The sequence below is a fragment of the Pteropus medius genome, unplaced genomic scaffold (assembly GCF_902729225.1).
Source record: "Pteropus medius unplaced genomic scaffold, Ma_sr-lr_union100, whole genome shotgun sequence".
In the NCBI taxonomy this organism is placed as follows: Eukaryota; Metazoa; Chordata; class Mammalia; order Chiroptera; family Pteropodidae; genus Pteropus; species Pteropus medius.
Window position 1 is genome coordinate 1,759,342 of NW_024354503.1, and position 26,334 is coordinate 1,785,675.

Genomic DNA, 26,334 nt, shown 5'->3' on the forward strand with positions numbered 1-26,334 from the left:
AAGCAGCCCATGGTCACCAAGAAGAGACCTGCCTGCTACCCAGACCAGCAGAGGGTCTCAGAGGCGAGCAGGACCACAGCAGGGCCTTGCACAAGGCAGCCAGGCAGCCAAGCCTCCGTGGCTCCACTCCTGCTTGCTCCCATGGGCTTCGGCAACAGGAAAAAACAGACTGGAACGGCAACCCAACAGCTGCAGCCAAGGAGGCCAGCTTCCCCTGCCCCCCAGGGCTTTCCCCATCTGCTTCCTGGAGGAGGAGGAAGGGGCAGGCAGGGCCTAGGCCATGGCTGAAGACAGGCCTGTGAAAAACAGAGCTGGAAATAAATGGAAGGGCCCCTTCCTTTTGGGGTGTTCCCTGTCCCCTCTCCTCATGACTAATGTCCATTCCAGGGCACAGTAACTCTGGACAGAAATAGGAATTGGGGAAGGTCCTGTAGACACACATCTGGGAAAGGCCGTTTACACAGAGTTGAGCTGGTTCCCCAAGTCCCAATGTCTCTAAAATGATGATGAGGGAATGGGGTGACTATTTAGTGTTTCCTAAATTTGCTTAACTTGGAACTCTTTCTTCATGCAGAGTTCATGGGACCAGGGTTCCACAGAACACATTTTGGGGACACCCACACCAAACGTATGCCTTTCCTTCAGCTAGCCGCCAAACAGCTCTAAGTGAGGCTTTAGATGTAAGATATGACCCACCACCGCCACCACCACTGGGTCTTAAAACGGGGGCTCCTGAAGACAGAACGGCCCTGTGGAATGCAGTATCGACAGAGGAAAAGCAGGCTAGTGGCAGGCTAGTTGGTGACAAGAGGGATATGTTCTCTCCTCAGGGTGAAACCCTGTCAGAGTCTGAGAAAACCCAGACGAAAGCTGCCCCTTCCTTCACTGGCCATCGGCCTACCCTCTGGGGTAATGAGTCCTGTCCGTGGGGACAGAGAGGGTGGCTCAGCGCCTGGTCACTCCTAGTTCCCCTAGGACCTTGCAGAAGGTCTGAAGGTAACTGTAATGCAGAGAAAGAGGGAGCTGAGTGTTCTGAGAGTTCAACTGAGTGCCGAGACTGGGCCTGGGGACTGTTAGGGCTGGAGGGAGGGAGGGGCTCGAGCTCCTCCAGGCAGCAGGCTAGGCCACAAACCAGGCTTCCAGCTCACCCTGCTGTCTTGGTCAAGTCCATTCCTCTCTATGGGCCTCAGGCTCCCTCTGTCAGATGAGGGAGCAGAGATCACTGGTTTCTAGTCCTGTCCTCCACAGCCTCAGGGCCACTTTAGAGAGTGGGTGAGTGGGCAGGGGTCAGACAGGTAGAGTCTGGGACCCCTCCCCCAAATACTCACTTCAATAAAAACAAATCCACCTTTTCCATTTTATATTCTACACAATAGGTCGGTTTCAGCCCCTGGTTAGCTGTGAGACTAGGAGCAAGTCTCTTCACCTCTCTGGGCCTCCATTTGCTAACCTGTAAAATGGGTATGATAATTCATATTAATAGCATCTACCTCATCAGGTTGTTGTGAGGATTCAATAAAAATATAGAATGCTATAAATAGCACTAGCACATGGTGAATGCTCTGTTTGCTGTTATTTATCAAAACATTATAGCATTTAATCAATATACTATCATTTTGATTAAAATAAGGGTTTCACTGTTAATAGTAATAATGTTTGAAAGCTCTCAACTTAGATGATCCCAAAGGTTCCTTCTGGTTTTGATATTTTAGGACATGGAAATTCTGAAACAATAGGATCCTAAGATTCTAGGCTGTGACTACATCAGCAGAGAGGGCAGGGCTAAGGGAGGGAATTACAGTCAGAACCAAGCATAAGGTGATTTCGGGGAACTGATCAGCAAAAAGGGTTATCACCACCATCACCATCACCATCACCATCACCACCATCATCATCATCATCATTTATCTGTTTATACCTTCCACACCACCCTGTTCCAGAAAGACTCAAAGCACCTTACGAAAGACGCACACATAATAAAGAAAATTAAACAGACAGACAGACAGAGCCTGGAGTGAGGTGAGTAGAATAGAAAGTATGTGCCGGATTCTGGAGGTCTGGGAAAGCAACAGCTCATTTGGCTCTGAGCTTTCCAGTAACCAATGGGAAGCAGGAAACCTGACCAGTCCCTGGATTCAGTGTCCCATGAGGTAAAAAACAAACCCGTTGCTTAGAAGAAGCACAACTATTCCTGAGACTGACAGCGGGAAATGTTCCAAGGGAAAAGGCTTGTCTGGTGCCCTTCTTTGCCCTTGCCAGTGGGGCCAGCATCCCCCTGGAGTCCACTGATCGTGACCCTTTGAGGCCGAAGTCAGGGGCAGTCTACGATGATCAAAGATCCAGGAGGCTGCAATGCCTGTCCAGGCAGGGCCCCCAGCATCCTTGGTCTGGGCAGAATTACCCATCCTACCCCAAGCCTGAACACAGCCAGAGCCCAAAATAGCCAGAGCATGAGAGGGTGCCAGGAGGCCCAGGGCAGGGACTGCCCACAGTGGAGGACCCAGTGGGCCAATGAACACACGTTCCTGGAGCACCTTCATTGGGGAACACGGCCATCCCTGGGAGTCCCCCACCCACCAGGCACCCCTTTAGTAGCCGCACGTTGCTCACGCAGAACTCAGGCAGCTGCTCCACCCTTCCTACAAGGCGGGCCTTCCTGCGCTAGCCAAATGGAAAAGTCTCTGCAGAAACACCACCCATACCATATAGGGAAGTGCTCAGAGACCTCCAGAATCAGCTTCCCTCGGGATTCTCCTGGGTCCCCCAGCAGCTGGCCAAGACAATGGAGGCTATTCTGGGCTGCATGGGGTATTTAAAGCTCTGGCTGGGCCTCTGTCCCTGGGTAACAAGAGGCCTTGAACTTAGTAAGACCTTCCTGAAATTGTCGCTGCCCAGAGTGTGAAGGCTGCATTCTATACTGTGTCCCAACCTCTCCTGCCAGGCCCTGAGGCCCTGTGGGATGCAGCAAAGTGCCTCCTCCTCCAGGAAGTCCTCAGGGCCACTGCCCGAGACCCTCAGAAGATCTGGGTCTTGGTCCTGCTCTGCCACTAATCTTCTCAGGCCCAGTTTTCTCATCTGCAAAATGTGAATAATACCAGTTGTCTATAAAAACACTCGGAGGCTTCTGTGGTTAAGATGAAGTCGTGTCTCCCCAGCCAGTGTGGGGTAGAATGTAACTAGGGATGGGAATTTTGTCTGTTTTGTCTCTGCACAGTAGATGCCAAATAAATATTTACTGACATATAAATCTTTGCGGAATGTGTCTATAACTCTCATAGAACCACCGGCAGTACTGGGTGTACAGGTGGCTAATATTCTTTGATGATAAGATTGCCAGATCTCATCCTGGGCACTCAGAACGAGCCAGGCTTATGCTAAGTACTTTACGTTGATTATCTCATTTAATTTGCTCAAAAATCCCAAGAGGTAGATAGCATTATCATCTTATTTTACAAGCAAGAAAATGGGGGTTCCACTCCCAATGGTTAAGGAGCTTGCCTGGGGTCCCAAAACTACTAAGTGGCCAAGCTGGGAGTCAAACCCAGGAACCCGAAGTCTCTATCATCCTGCACAAACACGCCCCAAAGAAAGGCAGAGGGGTGAACACGGCTGGGAGCCAGGAGCCTGAACTCAGCCACGAAGTAGCTGTGTGAATTCAAGCAAGCCACTTGGCCTCTCTGGATCTGTTTTCCTTTCCATAAAAACAGGGCATTAATTCCTATTTCTTTGTGTTCTTAGTAGAATCAAAGGAACCAAGAGATGTGACCGTGTCCCCATATTAGCCCCAACCCCTCCCCAGGGGCAGCAGCTGTGAAGGAAGGTGGGAAGATGTCCTGGGGAGGAGGGCGGTGCCCAATGCTGGCTCCGGAACAAAGCTCTGCAGCTGCTGACAACAGCTGGTAAGAGTTCTGGGCCTGGCCCAAGCATGGGGAGAAGGGCGGGCTGAGAAGTCACCTCTGGCTCTCCTCTGTTGCTTTTTCCTGCTGACAGCTGCTGGGGCCTTAGGGTCAAGGGCCTCATAGCAGGAGGCGGTGGGAGCAGGCTGGCTAGGGTCATCTCAGTCCTCATACTGCCAACTACTAAAATCCCAGGGTGCCTGGCTCTGCTGGGCCCACTGGCCAGGACCCAGGCCTTGCTGCCCCACCCTACAGCCCTTTACCTAGTTCCCGAGGAGGTCTGGGGTGAGGGTAGAGGGGCTGGGGCAAAGATCTGTGGACCCAACATGGCTTGTCTGGAGCCTGGGCTGCCCCGGAGACCCGTTGGGGGGAGGTGGATAGGCAGGGCTGGGTGGAAAAGGGGTCCAAGTAGAGGCCTCGTGATTTTTCTGGCACACGGACGGGGCTGCAGACCGTTCAGGGAGGCTTCTTGGAGCCTGTGAACTTGGCCTTGGCCAGTTCCTACCCCACGCCCCTCTTAGCCCCCTCAGCTCCACTCCCAGCTGAGTGCCAATCCTTTTCAGTCCACTGCAGCCCACGCAGCTCTTGCTCCTCTGAACTCTTGCATACCCATAATTATGACTGACCATATTTTCCAGAGCAGTGAAGAAACAGTTTAACAAAGGATTCCGGAGCTACTTCCGGGTGTCAGAGGCAGCTTGGAAGATGTAGTTTGGATGCACAGATATTTAAATTCTAGAGCATGTTCATAGCCTTTTGGGAAGACTATTATTTTTATTTTATTAATAAATCAAAGCCATCCTAGGACATGCGCCACCCCACACCACTTGGAACTGACTGGACATCCTAGTCTGTTAACTTCCTAGCTGTGTAGTCTTGGACAAATCACTTGACCTCTCTGAGCCTGTTTCCTCATCTGTAAATGGGAATAAAAATGGCCACCTCACAAGGCTGCTGTAAAGATTCAACAGGAGAACCTAACAGCTTTGTCAATTGTCTGGCACTTACTAGGCTTAAGTGTCACTTCTTCCCATTCCTCCTCTCCCACAGCCAATAATCCAAGAGCTCACAGCCAAGACAGCGACCTTTCCAGAACCCCAAGGGGAAAACAATTCCTGTTATGCCCCCACAAGCTAGGTAAGGCTCAAAAGAAAACTGCCTGCAAAGGCTCCAATGAATTCCTGGATCCTGGACTATCGGGGCTGGGAGGGATCACCTAGTCGATGCCTTCACCTATCAGAAGGGGAAACTGAGGCCCAGAGAGGGGAAGTAAGGACATTAAGGAGGACCAACTAGGGTTAAAGAGCCTGAGTTCGAATCTCCCCTGTGACACTGACTGCCTGCTGGGTGGCTTTACCTCTTTGAGCGTCATTTTAGTGTCCACCCCACTCCAAGTGTTCGTATAGGATAAGCTGGATCACATATATAGAATGACTGCTTAGAAAAGTGCTGGGTACCTGGAGAGGATGGGGCAGCTCCAAGAAGAAAAGAAAAAGTCTCACAGCAAGTTGATGGCAGAGGCAGACCTGGGACCCAGGTCTCTTGACTTCTAACACAGGATCCTTCTCCTTCCATGACATCATCTCCTTCCCCTACTTCCCCAAGGCTGGAGTCCAGGGCCAGGACTCTGGGAGGGTGGCATTAAGCTGGGTCTTTGTCAGGGCTGATCAGTACCTGATACCCCAACCTCAACCTCTAAGAGCTGGTCCCTCTGGTCCATTTTAAGCCTGAGGAAGACAAGCCCAGCCGAGGAAATGGCAGGAAGGGCTGGCAAGGGAGAGGTGCGTGTCCTTGGCAGGGGAGAAATCACCTCCCGGGGGCTCAGGTTACCAGAAAGGAAATGGTAAATCTCCTGCTGCCCGCCACCTCCGACCAGGAATGTCTGCTGCCTGAGGGAACATCCTGTCCACCCCCTACCAGACAGCCCAGCGAGAGCCCAGACCTGGCCTCCCCTGGTTCCCTGCCCTACCCCTGGGATCTCAGGTTGGCCTCTGGGTCTACCCAGCCAAAGGGCACCTGTCATCCTGGGACAGTGGGAGCAGTTTTAACTAAGCAATCTAGGAGAAGAGAGGACTGGAAGGGGCACCCAAGAAAGATGGAGAGCGACTCCTAAATCTGCTCTGTTCAATCCTGTCAGACATGGATTCTGAGACCCCAATGTGGGTGATGGCGCTGATCTTGTTAACCCAACACAGGAGGTGGCACAGTGTGAGGTCTAGGGTAGGACTGACTCGGTTGGAAGCCTGGCTCTGCCACTTCCTAGCTAGCACTTGGACAAATCACTGCAGCCCCTTCCACCCCTCATCTCTGATGTGGAAGTGACAAAGCTGTGATGGGGACCCTGGGAAATTCATGGAGCTGAGATATAAATCTCTTAGCACAAGTAAGGGCACAGAGTAAGGGCCCAATACACAGTGGCTACCAGGTTCTGAGAAGGAAAGAGGAGATAACTAATCATCGTTATGTGAGCGGGTCCCATTAGCCATGCATGTTTTCTGCGAGCTCACACAACTAACATTCTACTCGAGCTCACACAACTAACATTCTACTCGGAGCCAGCTGGACCATAAACTAATATTCACCAAATGGTGAGAGTACTCAAAAGAAAACTATAGCGAGGTGAGGGGTCAGGGGGTGGCTGGGTGGGGTTACTGTTTCACACTGGCCTGTTAGGGAAGGTGACACAGAGATGTGAAGAAAGCTGGTGCATGCATAGAGGAAGAGAATTCCAGATACAGGGAACAACAACTGTAAAGGCCCCCGAGGCAGGAGTATCCTTGGAATGTTCTGGAAACAGCCAGGAGGCCAGTTATCTAACACTCCCAATTGCCATGAGAGCAAGATATAATTATCCCCATCCTCCAGATGAGGCACATGAGGCTCAGGGAGGCTTCTTTGTCCAAGGTCACAGAAGGAGTAAGTGTCAAGGCCAGGATTCCAACTCTCCTTCTCAGCAAAGTGTCCAGGGGCTACTGTGCTCGGAGCTCCCACGGGGAGAGACAGAACGGGAGAAAACATGTAAGGTGTTCAGAGTCAGAGATCTGATTCCTTCAGGCTGGCTGTGTGATCTCAGACGTGACATTCCTTGCTGAGCCTTCAAGTCCTCAGAACTCATGGACCGGTGATGCCTTTTTGTCCACTTCCCGGTCGATGGGGAAGGAGGCCCAAAGAAGGGGGAGGGGAGAGCGTGATGCTGGGAGATAACCTTGAGCGTCTTCTCTGGCATTTCAGACCCAAAGCCCCTCCCTGGAGAGAGAAGGCCACCTACAGACCCTACCAACCTGAACTGCCCGGGGCGACCTCCTGCCTGGCCCCCAAGTGTTTGAAACCTGCCTACGCCTGCCTGGGCCTTGTCCTCATTCAGGACCCAGGGCCCAGCCACAGCTGGGACTCTGTCCTGCACTCCAGCTCCATGTGTCAGACATGCCCTTCACCCCCAGGACCCAGCTCAGGAACAGCTCCTGGTGTCCCAACCAGGCGGAGGCCCATGATGGGCCTTGTAACCAGGGGTGCCAAAGCAGGCCAGCCCTCATGGGCACCAGGCCAGACCCTGAGGCCCAGCCAAGTGCAAACAGCATGCTTGGCGCCCAGATATGACAGCGTTAGAGTGGGCAGGCTGCCCACTGCCCCCGTCACAACAAACCATCATCTCCACCCTGCTGCGAGGGGCCCGGGCAGCCAGGCAGCCGGCACCTCTGCTGGGAGCTGGGGATTGCCAGGAAAGGCCTCCTTCCCCACCCCCGCCCCCTAGAACGGGCAGTGGGAATCTTGGAGGCTGGACACAGAGATTCCAGATGCCAGCAGCTGAAAGGGGAGATAAGCAGAGACAGGGTGTAGGGAGTAGGTGGGAAATTAAGGGGAGAATGTTGGCTAGCTGGAGCCAAGTCACAGACATCACGGATGGAGTTAAGCGAGGGGAGAGTGAGACGTGCCCAGGCATTGAGGAGAAATCAGGGTTAGTACAGGACCACAGGACGGGCAATCCCGTCCACCTTCATCAAGACCTAGGGGTCTCTCAGGGCTCCATGGCCTAGGGGTCCCAAACTGGGACAGGGAATCAATAATAATAACAACAACTACTCCTAACTAAGTGCGCACATGGCACTTTATATGCACTAGCACCATCCAGCAGAACTTTTTGCAGTGATGGAAATGTTCTAAGTCTACATTGTCCAATAAGGTAGCTGGCTACTGGGCACTTGAAATGTGGCTAGTATAACTGAGAAGCTGAAATTGTATTTTAAAATGTTTTATGTAATTTTATTTCATCAAATCTTAAATTTAAATCATCACACATGGCTCATGGCTACCATATCGGACAGTGCAGATTACACCATCCTCAAACCAAGCCTAGAGGCAGAGCCATCTCTATTCTACAAAGGAGGAAACTGAGGCTTGCCCAAGGCACACAGCTGGTCAGCTACTGATGAGAAATTGGAACCCAGGCCTGGCCCCGCCACCGTGCTCCCCACCCAGGTTATTGTCGGCACCGGAAAAGACTAACAGAAATTGTATGTGTGTGGAAGATAAGGCTGTCTACTTAACCAAGACATCAAGTCTCTTGCTTTTGGCCTGAATTCGGTCAGCTACATCAATTATCACACGTTGACCAGAAGCTCGGACAGGCCATTTATAAAAGTCTTTGATTTCTTAACATGAAGAAAGGGCAGAATGATGACTGAATAATTGCAGCTGGTTGAGGAGCCAAGTCTTTTAGAAAACTAGAGATCTTCAATGACAAGAAAGCTGGGCTTGGCCTTCCCACCTCATCACCCCAGACTCCACCCCCGAAGGCTCCTGAGAACTGACTGACACTCACTCTCACAGGGCACATTTCCCTGCCTCTAGGCTTTTATGTATGCTGTTTTCTCCTGGAATACTGGCCCTATTCCTCCCAATCTAATCTACTCATCTGTCCTTCAAGGCCTGGCTCCATTACCACCTCCACTCTGAAGTCCTCCTGGACATCTCACAAAGACATCTTTCTCCCCTAGACATCCATAGGACTTAATTTCGACCTCTTGGAAGGCTGGAGATTTGGTCTTAATTATAGTCACTTGAACAAATGTTTCTACTCTCCTGCTGGAACCAAAGCTCCTTGGGGACAAACACTCGTTTTTTTCTTTGTTTTTGTTTGTTTTTTTTAATATCATATACATATATATTAATATATATTAAACCTTTAGATACTTCCTAATGCTAAGCAGTAGCTAGTGGATGATAAATAAATATTTACCAAGTTGAATTGAATTATAATAGTGGCTAAGGAGTTTGGGGACTCAATTTCTTATGGCTCTGTCCCAATCTCCTATGTCCCCAACCGGTGAGTCCCTTCCCTGCTCTGGATCTCAATTTGTCTACCTGTAAAATAGGGGCAGTGATAGTACCCACCTTGTTGAGAGAGTATTTATACTTATTATATTTATTTAACAAACATGATGTGCCAAGCATTTGACATATATATTCTTAACAACCCCATGAGACAGGTATTATTATTATTATTATTCCCATTTTATAGAAGAGGAAACTTGACAGTAAAACTAAATACATAAAAGAGGTAATGTAAGTCAAGGGCTTAGTATAACATGTGGCACATGGTAATTGCTAAATAAATTGTAACTTTTTTTTTCTGTATAATAGTTTATAGAACAGTAGGAAATTTGGGATACTTTCCCAGGGCTGGGCATGTAGTAGGTGTTCTTCAAAATATTTGCTGCTAGATTGACTCAGTCCCAAACATTCCAGTGACAGATGGAGTGACCCTAATTAAGCCCAGGGCAGCCCCTGCTGACTCTCTCTACCCCCTCTAACCTGCTGGGCAGTGGCCACTGTAACAGAGAATCCCTTTCCTACTCTCCTCTTTCTCCAAGGACGGGAAGTGTAGAATGACTTTGGGGAGACGACTCCCATCCAGCTGTGCTGATCCCATGGGTGAATGGAGAGAAGAGAGTCTGATTAAGTCTCAAAGGCAAGGGACACTCTTAACTTTTTCCAGTCCTGCCAGGGGCTTCGACACCCCATTTCTCTCCCTAACTTGGCCCAGACCAAAAGAGGGGAAGAAGGGGCAGAATTTAGGACAGAATGAGCACCACAGGAGTTTCTATCTTGCCTATATTTTCATGTCCCAGCAGTCACAACTGTCAAATGATAATTCCTACATCACGGAAAGGGGAGATTCACAGATTGGGGGTTTCAAGCTTTAACAGGGGTGGGGGTTCAAGCTTTAACATGCACAGGAATCTCCTGGGGGTCTAGGGAATCTTGTTAGTGTACAGATTCTGATTTTGATTCAGTAGATGCGGGTGGGGCCTGAGACTACATTTCTGACAAGCTCCCAGGTGAGGTCCAAGCTGCATGGAGCACCTTGGAGTTAGAACAGCATCCTGCACACAGTAGACCTTAGCTATGCTTTTTCTTCTAGAGATTTAATCCTTAAGAAACATCCCTAGGGGATTGGGACCGTTATTTCACCACTGGTAACGCTGAGGTTGAGTGAGCACAGAAGGCTATGATTTGAGGCCAAGTCTGCAGATCCATCCTCTCCATGCATCACACCACCCCAGGCCCAACCCGCCAGAGGCAGCCAGAGGCAGCCAGAGGCCTGGAGCTGAGGACACACCAGCCCTGCCCCTCAGCCCCATCACTGGCCCCTGCTTGGCCAGCCAGGCCTCCTGGCATGGTCATGAGCCCAGGCCCCCCCAAAAGAGGCCTTGAGCCATCACGTCCACTCCTCCAGCGGCAGCTTCCAGCGGCCTCCCCCTCCATTGCCTTATAAAGAGACCTGAGCTGCTCTTTTCCAAGTTGCAGTTTAATTTTATATGGAGCGAACCAACTGTCCTCTCCCTGCAGCCTGGGCTCGACGGCTTCACACATTCCTTTTGGAGCAACATTACCTAATTTAACCATACCCCTGCTCTCCGGGGATCCCAAAATAGCAGCTGCCAGTGGGGGAAAATGCCCTAATGGTATCAAAATAAACAATTCTCCCTCCACCCCCACTCTTGGCCTGCACCAGCCTCAGGACCCAGCCCAGGGAGGAGCCAGGGCTGGGAAGACTAAGGTGTGCCTAGGGGAGACCGAGAGATCCTACCAAAGCCCTCTTCTCTCCATCCTTCAGCCCACTCCACAGGTACACATTCCTGGAACCTCCCCAGGCTCCTACTTCCTTCAAATCCTCCAACTCATCCCATGGGACACTGTTGCCCTGGTTACTCAAGACTAGGATTCAACTTTCACTTTCTCCTAATAACAAAAACTATAATAGTTAATAATTGCTACCATTCCCCAGGTATTAATTTTGAGCTAAACACTTCCCACACTTTGGCTTGCTGACACCTGCAAAGTAGGGATTAGTATTCTCCTGTTTCAGATGAGGAAATGGGTACCCAGAAAGGTGAAGTGACTTGCCCAGGGTCACACAGCCTGAGAGTGGCTGAGCTGGAGTTGGAAGCCATGCCCAGCTGCCGAAAGCCCATAACCATCATACCACCTTCTACTTCCGACTTCACTGCAGGGTCTGAGCCCAGGAGAGGAGGAGCGCAGGGGTTTTTATGAGCTAGAAGGGTCTTGCTTGCCTGGTGTATTGCTATAGGCTCTGCTCACCCAGCTGGTCCTAAACCACAGGGGCCTATTATACCCTAGCTCACATTTCACCCACATCCTGTAGGCTCTATGTCTGTCCTCAGAACCCCAGGGGCAGAGGCTGCCTGTCAATCTGTGACTCCAAGCCCTACTCCTTGCTCTCCTATCCCATGTGGCCCAGAGTAGGGCTGTCACATTAAAGCAGGGAACACCCAGGCCGCTGACATACCTCGAGTGTAACCAGTGGTTAAGGAGCTAGGAGGGTGGGTTTTCCCCGCCCCTGTTCTCCTGCAGCCCAGAATAATCATTAACTGGGGCAGAACCAAGACAGAGAGCTGAGGCAGGAACCTAGCTGCAGCAGCCCCAGGGCCAGCTCCAGGCCCCTTCTCAGCTGGGGCATTCTGGGGCCACCTTTCCAGTCAAACAGATGGGCTGCTGAGGCCCCTGGTATGGGAGGGTGTGGCTTGGACCACCTGGCAGACTCTGGCTGGCCAGAAAGACCTAACCTGGTATCACCAGAGCAGGTGGCCCAGCAGGTGCCTGGAGGGCATTTACAGAGGTCTAGGTCCTCTTCACTCATAACCCTTCCTGCCCTGCTCCTCCCCGCTCTGCCAATATATGAAGACCCACAAGTGAAGAGTATTAAACAAGAGGATAGACCCTAGGTCCTGGGGCCCTCTCAGACGATGGGTGGGGAGGCAGAACAAAACTAAGTCCCCAAGTTTACCTAGGACCAAGTACAGGGACAGTCCTGAAGTGCGAAAAAGAAAGTTACACAATAATAGTTCTTGTTATTTATCAATTGCCTTTTCTAGCTAGATTTCCATGATCTCTAATCTTCACCAAACCCTACAAAGAAGGTTTTTCCATTCCCAGCTGACAGATGAGGCTCAGAGAGGTTAAGCCACCAGCCCAGAGTCACACAGCAATAAGTGATGGAGCTAGGACAGGACTCAGGGCTGTGCCTCCTGCCACTGACACTATCCCAAAGTGCAACCTTCAGAATTGACCACAGCAGAATTAACAGAGGGGGCGGTCTAACAGGCCACATAAAGGAGCCTCCGCATCAGGGCCAGAAACCTCAAGGGAGAGAAAGCTGATGGGGGTGAGAGTGGTAGGAAGAGTGTCCTCCCACCCCAGTCTGGATGTACCAAGTAAAGGTGGCCCCTAGGACTTCCAGTACCTGCCAGGGCAAGAGCTGGGCCTTCTGGGAGATTGGGGACAGGTGGGAGCGGGTATATGAGGCCTGCACAAGGTGGGGCCTCTTGGAGTGTGAAAGGGAAGAGGATGGGACCTGCAACTCCCCTTCCCCCCAGCAGGTCACCATTCTCCATTCTCCCCTGGCTAAGAGAATTCTCTTCTATTGCTCAGGTGAAACCAAGGTGAGGCCCAGGCAAGCTGAAAGCTTTGATCTTATCACACATTCCTGCCCCAGCCCCAGCCCGTCATCCCCATCCCCTTTTCCCCACCTCCTCCCACCCCTGAGGTAAAAAAACAAGTCATCTTAACCCTTTCCTCCCATTTTTTCAAGTCAAATCCAGGATCCCTACCTTACTCCCAACCCCCACCCCACAGAGTGGGAAGAGAGAAAAGGAGGAAAATGGAAAGCAGGAGCTTCAGGCCTAGTCGGCTCCTTTAACTCACTCAGTGCCACAGAGCCCCAAAGCTGAGCTCTGCGGGCAGCTTCCATGTTTCCTAAATTAAAATAACCAGACTCAATATAAATAGTCCCCACTATTTTCCACATCCATGAGCTCATCTGAGACTCACGACAGAACCAGCTGCCCTCTTCTCTACCTCTGTGAGTCTTGGCCCCTGCCCTAGCCCGGGCAAGCTGTCCCGTCATGTCCCCTCTTCCCACAAGCTAATTTCAAGGGAAACAGACTGTACAGTTCCTAGAATAACAAATGGGGGCTGAGACAGAGTCACAAAGACCCCTGATCTCTCCCAGAGGTCGTATGGCCCTGAAAACCCGCTCTAAAGCTCTTTGAAGACTCTCCTTGAATGCAGCCTCCTTGGCCCCCAACCTTTTACTGACTAGTGCACCACCCAGCTTGTCTCCCCTATCAGACTAGAAGTTTCTTCAGCCCATGCTTGGTGCTTATACCTAACACAGGACCTGGCACAGAGCTGGCCCTCCGTAAGTATTTGACAAATGAATGAATGGTCCCATTTGCACATGGAGAAAATTCAGCTCAGAGAAGTTAAATGACTTGCCCTGGATAACACAGGCAGAGCCAGGAATACAGGAATCTCATGACTCCTAGTCTATGCTCACTCACCTAACTGACATTGACAGGGCCCCTGGATGTTAGCCCAGTGATAGGTGCCCAAAGGCCACAGAGGTGAACCCACGTGGCAGACCACCGCAGGGGTCATCTCAGGGCCACACAGGAGGACAGGCAAAGCTTCAAGTACACCTAAGGGAGCAGAAAGCCACCCCTTCACGTTTCCCTTGCCCAGGCCCTGGCACTTGTGGGCTGGTAGTGTCAATGAAGGAAGATGTGGGATTGGTAAGATGGTGGACTCCACAAGGTGGCTGCCACCCCTGGCCCCAGAGAATGGAATACCACCAACTCTTGAAGGGAAGCTAGCAATTTTCTCTAAGAACTCAAGATCCCTTTCCTCTGAGTTGGCAGGTGGCCACAGGGCAAGAAAGAAGCCCATTTTGTTAGCAGGAAAAGTGAGGCCCACAGAAGAGGGTCGGTAGTTGGCTTAGAAGCCAAGTGGAGGCCCAGGCCTTGACCTTTTGCCTCCTGGTCTGGCCAGGTACAGGGCAGGGGACTGGGATGGATGTCATCTCAGCCTTCTGAGTGATTTCCTCTCATTCTTTCCCCAGCGTTAATGATTCCAGCAGCAGGACAGGGCTTTCCTGCCCACACACTCAACAATGCAAATCTAGGGACAATGGGGACCCCTGCTCTGGATGCTTTCTCCCTCCACCAGCCAAATCTTCCTTGCTCCATAAGCCTCATTACCTCCAGAAAGTCTTTCCAGATAGCTCATGACAAATTCATCTTTTCCTTCCCTGACGATCTGCTATTGTCTGGACTTGGAGTTGTGCTTGGTACTTATGGTTTGTGGGTCCTGACTCTCCAAGAACCAGACCTTCTGGAAGAGGAGGGACCATGCCTCTAATGTCTTCCAGGAAGACTGACAGAGCTGGATTCAGCTCCCACCTTCCTCTGCACCTGGCTGTGTGATCTTGGGCAAGTCACTGTTCTCTAGCTGTTTCTCATCTGGAAAACAGAGATTTAATCCTAACTATATAGGAAAGTTGATAATGCAGATAAAACATTTAACAGGATGTCTAGCACACAGTAGGTCCTCAGGCAATGAAGTTGTGAATAAAAAGACGGATGAATTCTTGGCTCCTCTACTGTATAGGGATGTTCAAATGACACAATTTTGGACTCGTATGTAGATTCTGTCCCCCAGTTGGGCCATGTGCTTCTGTGCCTTCTATTTCGGCCAAGCCCCCAGTATGGAAGTGGGTCCAGGGCAGGCTCCACGCAGCAAAAATTCACTTAACTCCCAGCAAAACCTACAGGCCCCACAGGGAGCCTGGGACCTGAAAGATACAGGTTCTCAAGGGTCTCTATGCCAGGGAAAGACAAATTCACCTCCCCAGGGAATGCTATCACTAGCTGAGATAGAGGCCCAAGGGCAAGAGGCACCCAAGCCTGAGAAGTAGGAGCTGGATAAGCCCACATGGCCGATATGAAGCTTACTCTAGCCTTTGCCAAAGCCGGCCCAGTCCAACTCCCACAGGCAGCAGTCCTGACTATGCCTGTCCTCCCAGACAGACTTCTCTCTGCACCCAAGAGGCTGGACCCACTTGGGAAGGGATGACAACGTTGGAGTCAGACAACCTGAGCTCTACTCCCAGCTATGCCACATACTAGATGGGTGACTTGGGCCAGCCATTCCCCCTCTCTGTACCTCAGTTTCACCCTCTGCAAAATGGAGATTATAATGCTAACCTCAAAAGATTGCGATAATGCCCAGAGAGAGGCCCATGCAAGGCTTGGCTCCAGAGGGTGGCAGTTTTAATCAAGAGACGGCATGGATGTTCACTGAGAACTGGCTGATGATCCGGGTGACAGAGGTGACTGGGGAGGAGACCCTGGAAATCCCAGAGCTCAGAAGGCCCTGGTTTGTCCCTCAGGAAACTCCTAGGTCTCTATTTCTCTCACTTGAGGGTCACGGGGAAGGCAGACACCGCAGGAGAGGGAGAGGAGCTGGGGCTAGGATTTGAGGCCAGAATTTCAATCTGTCCAGCCCAGTGAGAGATCCAAGAAGAGGCATGATCCCAGTTCTCAACTATTTGAAAACTGGAAATGCCAAACAAAGAGACGGATGAGTCAACTGGGGTGAGGAGGGGAGACCAGGACCAAGAGGTGGAGGGGAGAGCAGAGCTGACTCCTGGGGGTGAGTAGGGAGACGCGGGAAAGGAAGAAGTGGGAGCAGGGAGCAGGAGGTGGGCTGGGAAGGGGCCAGAGGCAGCTGGGAATTCCCAGCCCCATCCCAGAAGAAGCATCTGTGGGGTCACCCAAGGCCACCTCTGAAGTCCTTCCTCTGCTCAGCCCCAGGCTGCCTCCCCATTCTCCACAAACTGGCACTGGGGAAAAGGTGGGAAAAGATGCCAAATGTTAAAAAATGAAACACCTGGACTTGACCCATCTAGCAACTCAAGCCCAAGGCATAGCATGGGGGAAGAGAGGTCACCACCCACTTGTGTGTCTCTTTCTCTTTACTTGCGCTGTTTCTCTGAGAGCCCACGGGGGCCAGATTTAGAGCTGTGTGACCTCACCAACCCTGGCAATGAAGACCTGCTACAGGTTTTCCCAGGGCTCCCTGTACAATGTCCTGCCTCCTCCAGTGTGGGCCTGACGGAGGATGGGGCTGGGAGGAGGTCCCAGGAAGCCTCCCTCCACCGCTCCCCTCAAGATGAACATCCTTTCTGCACCCATGGGAGCCACTTGGCCATACCTCCTGTTGCTCAGAACCTACCAACTGCACACATCTGGGAAGGGGACTACGGATCCATCCACAGACTTTCCCAGGCCACACCCTGGGTGTACTCCCTCCCTCTCCCCATCCAGGAAGGAGCAATCAGGGTGGAAGGGTGGACTCTGTCCTGCAGCTGTGGCCTCAGTGGGGGAAGGAGGCAGTGACAGATCAGATGCAGTCACATCCGGGGCTCTCGGACTGCGGAAGAGAAGCAGAGGGAGCAGGAATGATCTCTTTCCTCCATCATTCATTCAATAAGCCCAGAGCAGGGCCTGGGTTGATGGCTGGCAGCAGTTTTGATCAGAAGGTGTGCCATGCTGAGCAATGGGAACCCTGAGTCAAATACCACTCCATCCTTGCCCTATGCAGGAACAAGACTAATAGAGTAGCTACAATTGTCAAACACCTATCACATTCCAGACACCAAGAGAGGTACAGCCACCTGCTCTCATATCTGCCTGGGAAACAGGCATCGCGATCCCTATTTCTGACCTGAGTCTCGGAGAGAGGAAGCAAATTGCCCAAGGTCAGTCACACAGCCAGCTGGGGCCGAGCCAAGACTTCAAGTCAGGGCCCTCTGAGCCCACATCTTTCCCTCAACCACAGTGCCCAGGGAAAGAGGCTCACAGTCCAGTGAGGGCACAGACAACTAGGAGATGGCAGGGTGGGCAAGCCAGCTTGTTCCACGTGTTCCAGGTCTCAGCAGATAGCAGTGGCTTGGAAGGACAGCTCTCCCAGGCTCTCCAGGGGCCAGAAGCAGCCCCTTCCCAATCCTCAGCAAGGAGCCTGCGCCTTTTTGGCCTGCTGGCTTCCTCAAGGTCATTAATTTATTCACTCAATAAATGTTCACCTACTATCACCTAGCACTGGGCAAACTGCAATAAAAAAAACCAGAGTCCCCGCCCTCATGGAGTTTCCATTCTAGATGGGTGGAAGACAATAAATTCTAATTAAACACAAAGATCTATAAACCATGAGCTCAGGCTGTGGGGCTCTAAGGGATTAGTGTCTGCAGCTCCTTAAGTGTACACTCAGCAAGACCCCCTCGCTGAAGGTGGGAGGCAGGGAGGGAGCTGACTGCCCTAGCTGTGAGTCCCCTCCATCACCTGTCATTTTCCATCTTTCTCCCAAGCCTGCACCTCCTGAAGTTTCTCCATTTTGGTTAGTGGCAGCTCCATCCTTCTGGACGCTTAAACCCAAGATTGTGGAGACATCCCTAACTCCTCTCTTTCTGTCCCGCCCACACCCAATCCCTCTCTTTCTGGTCCTACCTTCAAAATACATTCAGGATTCAACTCTTTCTTCCCACCTCCATTGCCCTGGTTCGAACTCCCATTGTCTGCAGCCTGAGTCACAGCCTTCCCGCTATTGCTCTTGACCCTCCACATTCTCTTTACAGAGCAACTCAAGTGAACTCCCTCACTCAGAAGCAAATACAAAGTTCTTCCCTCAGCCAAGGCTCTGCTGATCTTCCCTTGCCAACCCTCTGACCCCAGCGACTACGCTCCCCCTCACTCATGCTGCTCTGGCCACGTGGACCCCCTTGCTTTCTGCAAATACGCCAAGCACACCTCTGGGCCTTGGAGGGCCCTTTCCCTAAATATCTGCAGGGCTCACATCCTCACTTGCTTCAGATGCCTTCTATTCGAATGTCAATTTATCAGAGGCTTTTCCTGACCACCCCACCTCTTCACTCTCTAGCCTCTCCTCTGTTTTATTTTTTCTGGCACTTAACACTCACTGACATATTATATTTACTGTCTGTTTTCCTGCACGAGCTAAAATGCAAGTTACATGAAGGGAGGGCATTTGACTTTTTTGTTGTTCTTTGCCATAACCTCAGCACTTAGAACAAGGTCAGATAGTTAGAAGGTGCTCCATAAATATCTAGTAAATTTTAAGTCTAACACACACCTATAGAGGACGTCAGTTTACAGAACATTTAGTCACATACATCATGGGTCCATTCAGTCATTCAATGCAAACTATAAACCTTTATGCTCCAGCTGCCCCCCCTAAAATCCAGAGCAACAGAGAAACAGGGCACCCTCCTGGTACCTCAGGGATAGGGCTCTAGTAGGTAGCTGGGGGCTGGTCTTAAGGACATCTCAGGGATGCCACAAATGCCCCTGGAGATGCTCTGAGGTCCCTGCAACCTTGGCACGGGTGGGCATCAGGAAAAGGAGGAAGGGTGGGTTCTGGGGGTGGCTGAGACTTGAAGTCCCCACATTCCCTGGCCTCAAAGAGCCTCCTTGTTCCCAGGGCTTTCATGATGGTGCCCCTGGCCCAACCGCCCCCAGCAGCCACGAGCCACTCCCCTCTCAAGGCCGCTATTGACATGGACGACGCCACTAGGCTGGGCAGTGAGGTTGGCGGCTCCCCGCGAAGCGAGTTCCACACATTCTTCTGGGTTTCAGTCAGGCAGCTCTGGGCGCTGGAGTAGCCAGTAGGCCCTAGCCAGGCCCTGGGAGAAGGAGGGGGCAGCGGGGCCAAAGAGGCCAAGGCCTGGGTTGGGGCAATATTCCAGCAGGGCCAGGACCCTTAGCCCAACCTCCCCCATCCTGGCAGAAATGAGATCAGGGAAAGTCCAGGGTGGGCCCTGGAGGAGGGTACGATGGGCTCACCAGGTCTTTGGGAAGCTGCTGGGGGGATGGGGATATGTTTGCCTCGTCCTCCCTCAGCCTGATCCTCACAGCTGGGATGGGCTGGGGAGGGGAGCAACTGGCCAGGGCTGACAGCCTTTTCCACATGCCCCAAATGGTCTGAGGGTCCAGAACCCAAACATCTGGCCTCGGAGTGGCCTCTGAATCATCATTCCAGATCTTTCCACATCTTGGGCAGCCTCTCCCACCCTTCCCTTCTGAGACTCTCACCCACAGACCAGGCAGCCCTGAAGCCTCTGCAGATTCACCCTAAACCTTGAGCCCCCAGGGAACAGCCAGGGGAACCTAGTGAGGGCTCCATGCCGATCCTCCCCTCACGTCCCACGAGAGGGGAAGGCCCAGCCTGGCCTACTCGGCCCTTAAGACCCCTAGATTAATTCAACTGTCTTTGGGGTGTCAGGGAACATTTAGTGAGGAAATTCATTAATTAATAAACCTACAAATGGACAGGTAATCCCACAAATGACCGTCCTAGTTTAGTCATTCCAGGCTCCCACCTAGGCAGGTGTCCCTAGGAAGCTCTATGGATCCTGAGGCACCCCATCCTCTGTACCTCTTATCCCAAAGCCAGACCCTGCTACTCTTGCCTGAGGCAGCCCCTGCCCGACTTAGGGCCTGAGTTCTCACTTTTATCAACCTGAGTGACACGTTTTATCAACATGTACGCCTGCTGCTACTAGCAAGTGGGAAAGCAGGAAAGCAGTGAGGAGAGCCTCAAAAGCCTGGCTCGTGGTACCACTGAGTATATGCGTGAGTCCCTGGGCAAGTAAATCTCTCTGTGCCTCAATTTCCTCTGCCTAGAGAACGGGGACTACACGAGTAGCTATATACATTCGACAGCTATATTAACTGAGCACTTACTACCTGCAGGTGCTAAAGATACAGCAGCCGTGAACAGAAACATGGAAGGTCCTACTCTTGTGGAACTTAAATTGTGGGAGAAAAGAGAGAAACAAGTATACAAATAGATGTCAGATGGTGACCCCAAAATAAAGCAGCGTAAGGGGATGGTGAATGTTGGGTAGAATAGTTGGGGACCTGAAGGAAGAGAGGCAGAAGGTCACACGGATATCTGCAGGACAAGCTTTCTAGGCAGAAGGAACAGCAGATGCAAAGGCCCTAAGGTGGCAGTGTATTTGGCACATTCGAGAAACAAAGGCTGGTGTAGCTGGACCGAAGGAGTGAGGGGGAAGTGGGAAGGAGGAGAGATTCGAGGGAGTGGGGGACGCCAGATCTCATAGGGCCTCGTGGCCTGTACTGTCAGGGGCTCCGGTCTGCCTGGGGACACAAGGAGTGCAGAGTTCTGAGCAGGGGAACATGTGGGGATCTGTTGATAAACTTGGCGGGCACTTGATAAATGTGAACTATCCATATTGTTTTGTCATCATCTGGCCTGGCACCCCAAGACCTCCCTCCTCACCACTCCAAGCCCTGAACCCGTTCACCTTCTGCCACTTTCCTTCCACTCATCTCCCAGGCAGGGCCTCAGACTCACAGATCCCGACTTGCCTGTGCTCAGCCTGAGAACAGGCCCAGGCCAAGCCTAGTAGGGGTGGTGATTCCCTATGCATAGGGAGCTCGCATAGGGAGCTCACTTAGGGCATGGGGGGAAGGGGTCCATCTCTGCTCCTTCCAGCCTCCACCTCCCTCTATGGACAAATCTGCTGCTGGAAATCCCGAGGGCACACTCACAATCCTCTCCCAGTAGCAGGTCTGGAGCAAGGGGGTCAGTAGGGGATGGGCAGGGCGGCCAGTTATATCAAGGGGAAGGCTGAGGTAACGCTGCCCCTGAGGGAAAGGGAGGCTCCTCCATTTCCTGTCAGCCCACAGCCTCCCTAGTGAGGAAACCCAGCTGAGGCAGGGAACAGGTATCTCAGTGACTTCCCTCAGCTCTGGGAACACTGTAATCACTGTGGCCTCAAGACTCCTATCTCCTGGCAGGGCTGGCCCCGAGAAAGGAAGAGCTAAGGCCCCAGCAGGAAGAAATGGGGTCAGCAAGCCAAGGAATGCCCTGAGTCACTCAGTCCCGGCCCCCTCCCCCTACAAGCTTCACCACTCCTCTGAAATTACTCCCACGCTTAATCACAGACCACTGTTTCTTCTCTCTCCAGCCCTCAATGAGGTCTTGAGCTCCCGAAGGACCATCTTACCCTCTTCTTGTATTGTACTGGCTTATGGATGTGAACCGAAAGGCAAAAGAGAAAAGGCAGCGGGCAAGGAGGAGTCCAAAGCTTGCTGGAGCACTGGCTAGAAACCCGATGTCATTCAAAACTTATAACTAACTTCTTATCTCCATTTTACAGATTTGAAAACTGAGACTCAGAGAGAGAAAACTGCTCCAAAATGGCAGAGCTGAGATTCATACTTGGGTGTGTGAGCTCCAGAAGCCACCATCAGCCTGGGATGGGACAGTGAAGACCTCAATGTGTTTGCTGAGGAAACTCTAAAATCTTACAGGATCAGAGCTGCATATTTACTGATCTCAGTTCTGGGAAAGCACAGACAGGACCTGATCTTGCTCAGCCATAAACCTCAGCCCTTAGCACCGTGTCAGGTGCACAAATACCTGCCCAATAAGAATGAATGAACCCTGAACTCTGGATGACTGTCGTGGAATGCTGCTCAAAGAGATGCGTTGAATGAAGAAGTGAATGAGATGACTGGCTGCAATCCGCTCCACCCACTCCCCACTCCTACCCAGGCATCCAGGAGCCCCTCGTCATGGGGCAGAGCTAGAGGAGGGTCAGAAAAGGAAGACAGTGCATATGCTGTTGGTGCCTACTTTTTGGAAAAGTGAAGATCAGTGTTGGGAGCTACAAGTTCAAATCAAGACTGAAGAGCAACTGGGTAGGCCCTGCTGGATGCGTTGGGGTGAGAGGCTGAGACAGAGGATTAAGGAAGCTGCCCATGTGAGGAGGTGGGTAGGAGAGGTGGGTGGGGCAAGAGAGGTGAGGGGTCAGATCTAGGGTGGGGGTAAATGAGTGACTCAGGAGGGCAGAGGTAAGAGGGAGCCCACAAGGCAAAGACAGGGAGTCCAGTCACTGGGTAAATACTGGCCAGCTTAGAAAAGTCCCTCTCTTGGCTCTGAGAATAGGGAGGCATGGACAGGGACAGCCTCGGACTACCTCAAAGAGGGTGGGGGTGGTTCTGTGGTTCCCCACACAGGCCAGCCTCCCCAGATGTGCCCCCACCCACATCTGCCACCAGCTCCCTGCCCACTGACCCAGCCCCACCCTCCTGGAGTTCACTCAGGTCCTCAGAGCCTCTCCTGGCCAGCTATTTTCTTTTCCTCTGCGAGGGCCCATCCCAGCTCAGAGCAGGGCAGTGGGGTGTAGGTGGCAGCCTCCCCTGCACCTCGAAGACATGGCAAGAGGAAAGCTGGGGAAGTAGATCCAACCGTGTCCACCACATAGCAGGCCCAGCACCAGGCACTTACTTTCCTGTGCATTCCATCCAGTCCTACCAACCACCCTTGGGCAATGCATTTTGACTTTTCTTTAGGTATGTAGGCTGGTCTCAGAGAGTTTAACTAGTTTGCCCCAGGTCACACAGCTACTCAGTGAAGAGCAGGGATTTTAATTCAAGTTCTGGGATGTCGAACTCCAGGGTCTAGGGGTGTTCCACGCAAGCCTCAGTTGTGTTCTGAACGGCTCTTGTGCCTGCCTGGTTACTAGATCCCCAAGGGGACAGATGGCGTGGTGAAGTTCCAGTGAGGACTGATAGGGTCTCCATCACCACTATGTGTCCCTTTCCCAAGTTGGCACAGAAAGAGGTGCTCTCCCTCGCCCTGCCAAGTCCTCACCCAGCTCGAAGTTTCTCTGCCTGGTCCCCAGGAATGGCAGGCCGAGTCATGCCTAGCGCGACTCTGAGACTCGACAACGTGGCCGGGCGACCCACGGGCTCCCACGAGGGCCGGCCCCGCCCCCGGGTCCATGCAGGGTTCCCTGGGCACCCCTCCAAACAGCCCCACCGCGGAGGGTGGTGCCGGCCCGTGCCGGCCGGGGGTCCCTGGCGAGAGCCGCCGTCCCAAACCAGAGTCCCAATCGCGCAGCCTCGGCGCCCCAGCCAAGTTGGCGGGCGCGGAGAACGTGGCCCGGGGCGCCCCCCACCCCTCCGCTCCGCACACTCACAGCGAGCAGCCGCCCGTGCAGCAGCAGAGCCAGCAGCAGCGCGCCCGCCGCCAGCCGCTCCATGGCCCGGCCCGCTTCGCTCACTTGCTCGGCGCCCGCCCGCAACCGCCCGCTCGCCAGCCTGCGGAGTCGGGACAGCGAGGCCAGCTCCCACCTCCGCCCCACCTCCCTCCCTCCCTCCCACCCGCCCGCCCCGCCCCGCCCCGCCCCTGGTGCCAGGCCCCGCCCCCGGCCCGCCCGGCCCGGGGCTCCAGGCCCCGCCTCCAGACCGCGGGCGCCGCTTGCCGGAGCGGGCCTCGCAGCCAACTGGGCCTTTGTCTGGGCCCCCAGCCCCCTCCGCCCGGGCAGCGACCCAGCCCGGCTCCCCGCCAAACCCGGCCTGGAGTCTGGGATGGGACGCGCGGGCCGGGGCCCTGCGTGCTGGGACTCGCCCTACCTCCACGTGCACACTGCTCCCACAGGTGACCGCTGACTCTCGCTTCACACCCTGTCACGCTCCACAAACGTGACTCCTCCCACGGGCAACTCTCGAGGACCCAGAATTCCATCCGCTCACACATGCACCTGAGCAGGCACACTTGAGCACATGCACACACACTCACGCCAACTTTGGCTCACGGGACATTTTCACACTCAAAACTTTCACGCACTAACATCCTCATCCACTACTTGTGAACACTCAGAACACTTTCCCACTCTTACACTCAACTTTCATACACTAATAGTCTTTACAGACTCAAAAGAACATTTTATCTCTTCAAAATTTTCACCTCTGCAGGTGACACAGAGAACAACTTAGATACACACTCAGCTGCTCACATTCATATTCACATGTTTACATAGTCACATATATAAATCTCAAGACACGAAGCATAAGGACATATTTTCACACACGAATTCCTCACAGGTGCTCACAATTCACACACAGGCCAACAATTTTCTCATGTGTATATCAGCCTGTATTTTTTACATTTTCTCACACACTAACCACAGTGGCTTACAGTGGGCATTCAATACTGATCTGAATTGCTCCCAATACACACCATGTTCTACATAAATCACTCAAAGACCAACTTTGATTCACATAAATCACAGCCCCAGTGCCAGAGACACACCGACTCACCTACCCAGGCCCAGACACACATAGACCCTGCCAAAGCCCCAATCACAGAAGCTTGGATGGTAAATCACAGTCCTGGATGATCCATGTCTGACACACACCCGCAGACAGCACATGGCCACACCACAGGGCCTCCCTACTGCCTACACTTAGGGCTCCTTTCTGCTGAAAATTTCCAGGGCAGATGGGTGGAGAGAAAACGTGTGTGTGTCTTAGAGGAAAACCTTTTGAGTAATGATAGAGGGAGGAGAATAAAAACTGAAGTTTCCATTGTTTCCTTGAGAGTTGCTAGGTTCCAGAGACTCATGGCTGGGTTTGCAGCCAGGAGTGAGGTGAGCTGTGGACAGAAGGAAATGCCTAGCTAGTTGGGTGGCACCAGGACTGGCTCCGGAAGGTGTGTTCCCTGTGATAGCGGCCTGCGGTCTCCCTCGCATTCTGGGGCCTCCTGTCCTGGCACCTGGGAGATAGAGAAAATGCTGGCATTTTGACTCCCATCCCATAGAGATGTCTATCTCCAAAAGATGGGGTTCTCCACCCTCTGGGACATATTTCTGTTGACCAGCTCAGAACTCTAAGGGGCGGAAACTACATCCACAGTGGTTCAGTCAGCTCACTGACCCCAACCCAGATGCCAGGTACAGCATTGAATAAGGTCTGTTTCTACTCCAGACAGGGAGATAGGGATGGACAGAGAAGAAGTGCCAGATTTGGCCCTCAGTGAACCCCTAATCTGATGGAGGAAAGGGGGAGGATATCGTTTCTGTCCTCATGTTGTTTTCAGTCTGATGGAGAATCATGCCTCCATCACTGCACTGTGTAATAGTGAAAAAACTATTCGACCTCTCGATGTGTCTCAGTCTTACCATCTAGAAAAGGAAAATAATGTTAAGACCTCCCTTATAGTGTTGTTATGAGGATTAAAATGAACTAATACATATTTTTAAAAGAACAATTTTAGGCACAGAATAATCACTAAATAAGTGGTGGCTATTTCCCTTATTACTGTTTCTGTGTGAGCTCCCAATCTGAAGAGGGAGACACAACTCTGTCCTTAGGGGGAGGGGTCCCCAACCCCCGGGCCGCGGACCAGAACAGGTCCATGGCCTGTTAGGAACTGGGCCGCACAGCAGGAGGCGAGCAGTGGGCCAGTGAGCAAAGCTTCATCTGCATTTGCAGCCTCTCTGAGCCCTAGCATCACCACCTCAGCTCCACCTCAGATCATCAGGCATTAGATTCTCATAGGAGCACAGGTCTCTGGTGCCAAAAAGATTGGTGACTGCTGCTCAGGGGGATCCAATCTGACAGAGGAGCAGTCTCTGCACCCAATGTGTTGTCCAAGTCTGAAGGCCAGACGCAACCCCCACTCCAAGGTTCTCCAGTCTAATGGGGGAGTACAGCCTTGCTCTTGAGAACTCGCTGTCTGATGAGGAAGGCTACAAAACTCCGCTGACTTCAGAGTTGGCAGGTGGCCAGCTGTGGTGGCAAGATTTTTCCAAGGCCTTGCCTGTCCGTGGAGGGTCAGCATCCGTGACAAATCACATTTTGTGAGCTGCCTCAGTCTCTGTTCCCTACCTCAGGCCCTTTAAGTCCCAGAACTTTGGCTTCTTGGATGATTTGCTCATGAGCAAAGGGAAAAAGGGAACAAGTAATCCTTTGTAGATATTTGGTCAAGACCAAACCCAATCTATAAGTCTTGCTTCCAAAAAGAGGTTGAGGAAAGAGATGGCAAAGCTGACTGGAGACTGGAAGTAGTTGGGCTGACGTGGAGGGCAGGAAATGTATAGAATGTGTTCCAGAGCAACCCCACTCACTCTGAGAACTGGTCATCCACTATTTATTCTGCATCCTCTCCCCACTGAGGGATTTGGCCAGCTCTGTTTTATTTTGCAGTCCTTGGTATCTTTAGTAATGTTCTCAGGTTGCTTTGTCTA

The 26,334-nt window shown here is 52.2% G+C and overlaps 1 protein-coding gene across 7 annotated transcripts in view; it reads right to left on the reverse strand.

The window, feature by feature from the left end:
* Nucleotides 1-23,433, reverse strand: part of HSPG2 (heparan sulfate proteoglycan 2) — a 97,547-nt gene extending 74,114 nt beyond the window's left edge. For all 7 annotated transcript variants that reach the window (XM_039854629.1, XM_039854628.1, XM_039854631.1 and 4 more), the window contains exon 1: nucleotides 23,284-23,433. In XM_039854629.1, coding sequence (XP_039710563.1) covers nucleotides 23,284-23,346 — 63 coding nt within the window. In that variant the 5' untranslated portion in view covers nucleotides 23,347-23,433. The remainder of the gene's footprint in view (nucleotides 1-23,283) is intronic.
* Nucleotides 23,434-26,334: the final 2,901 nt, after the last annotated feature.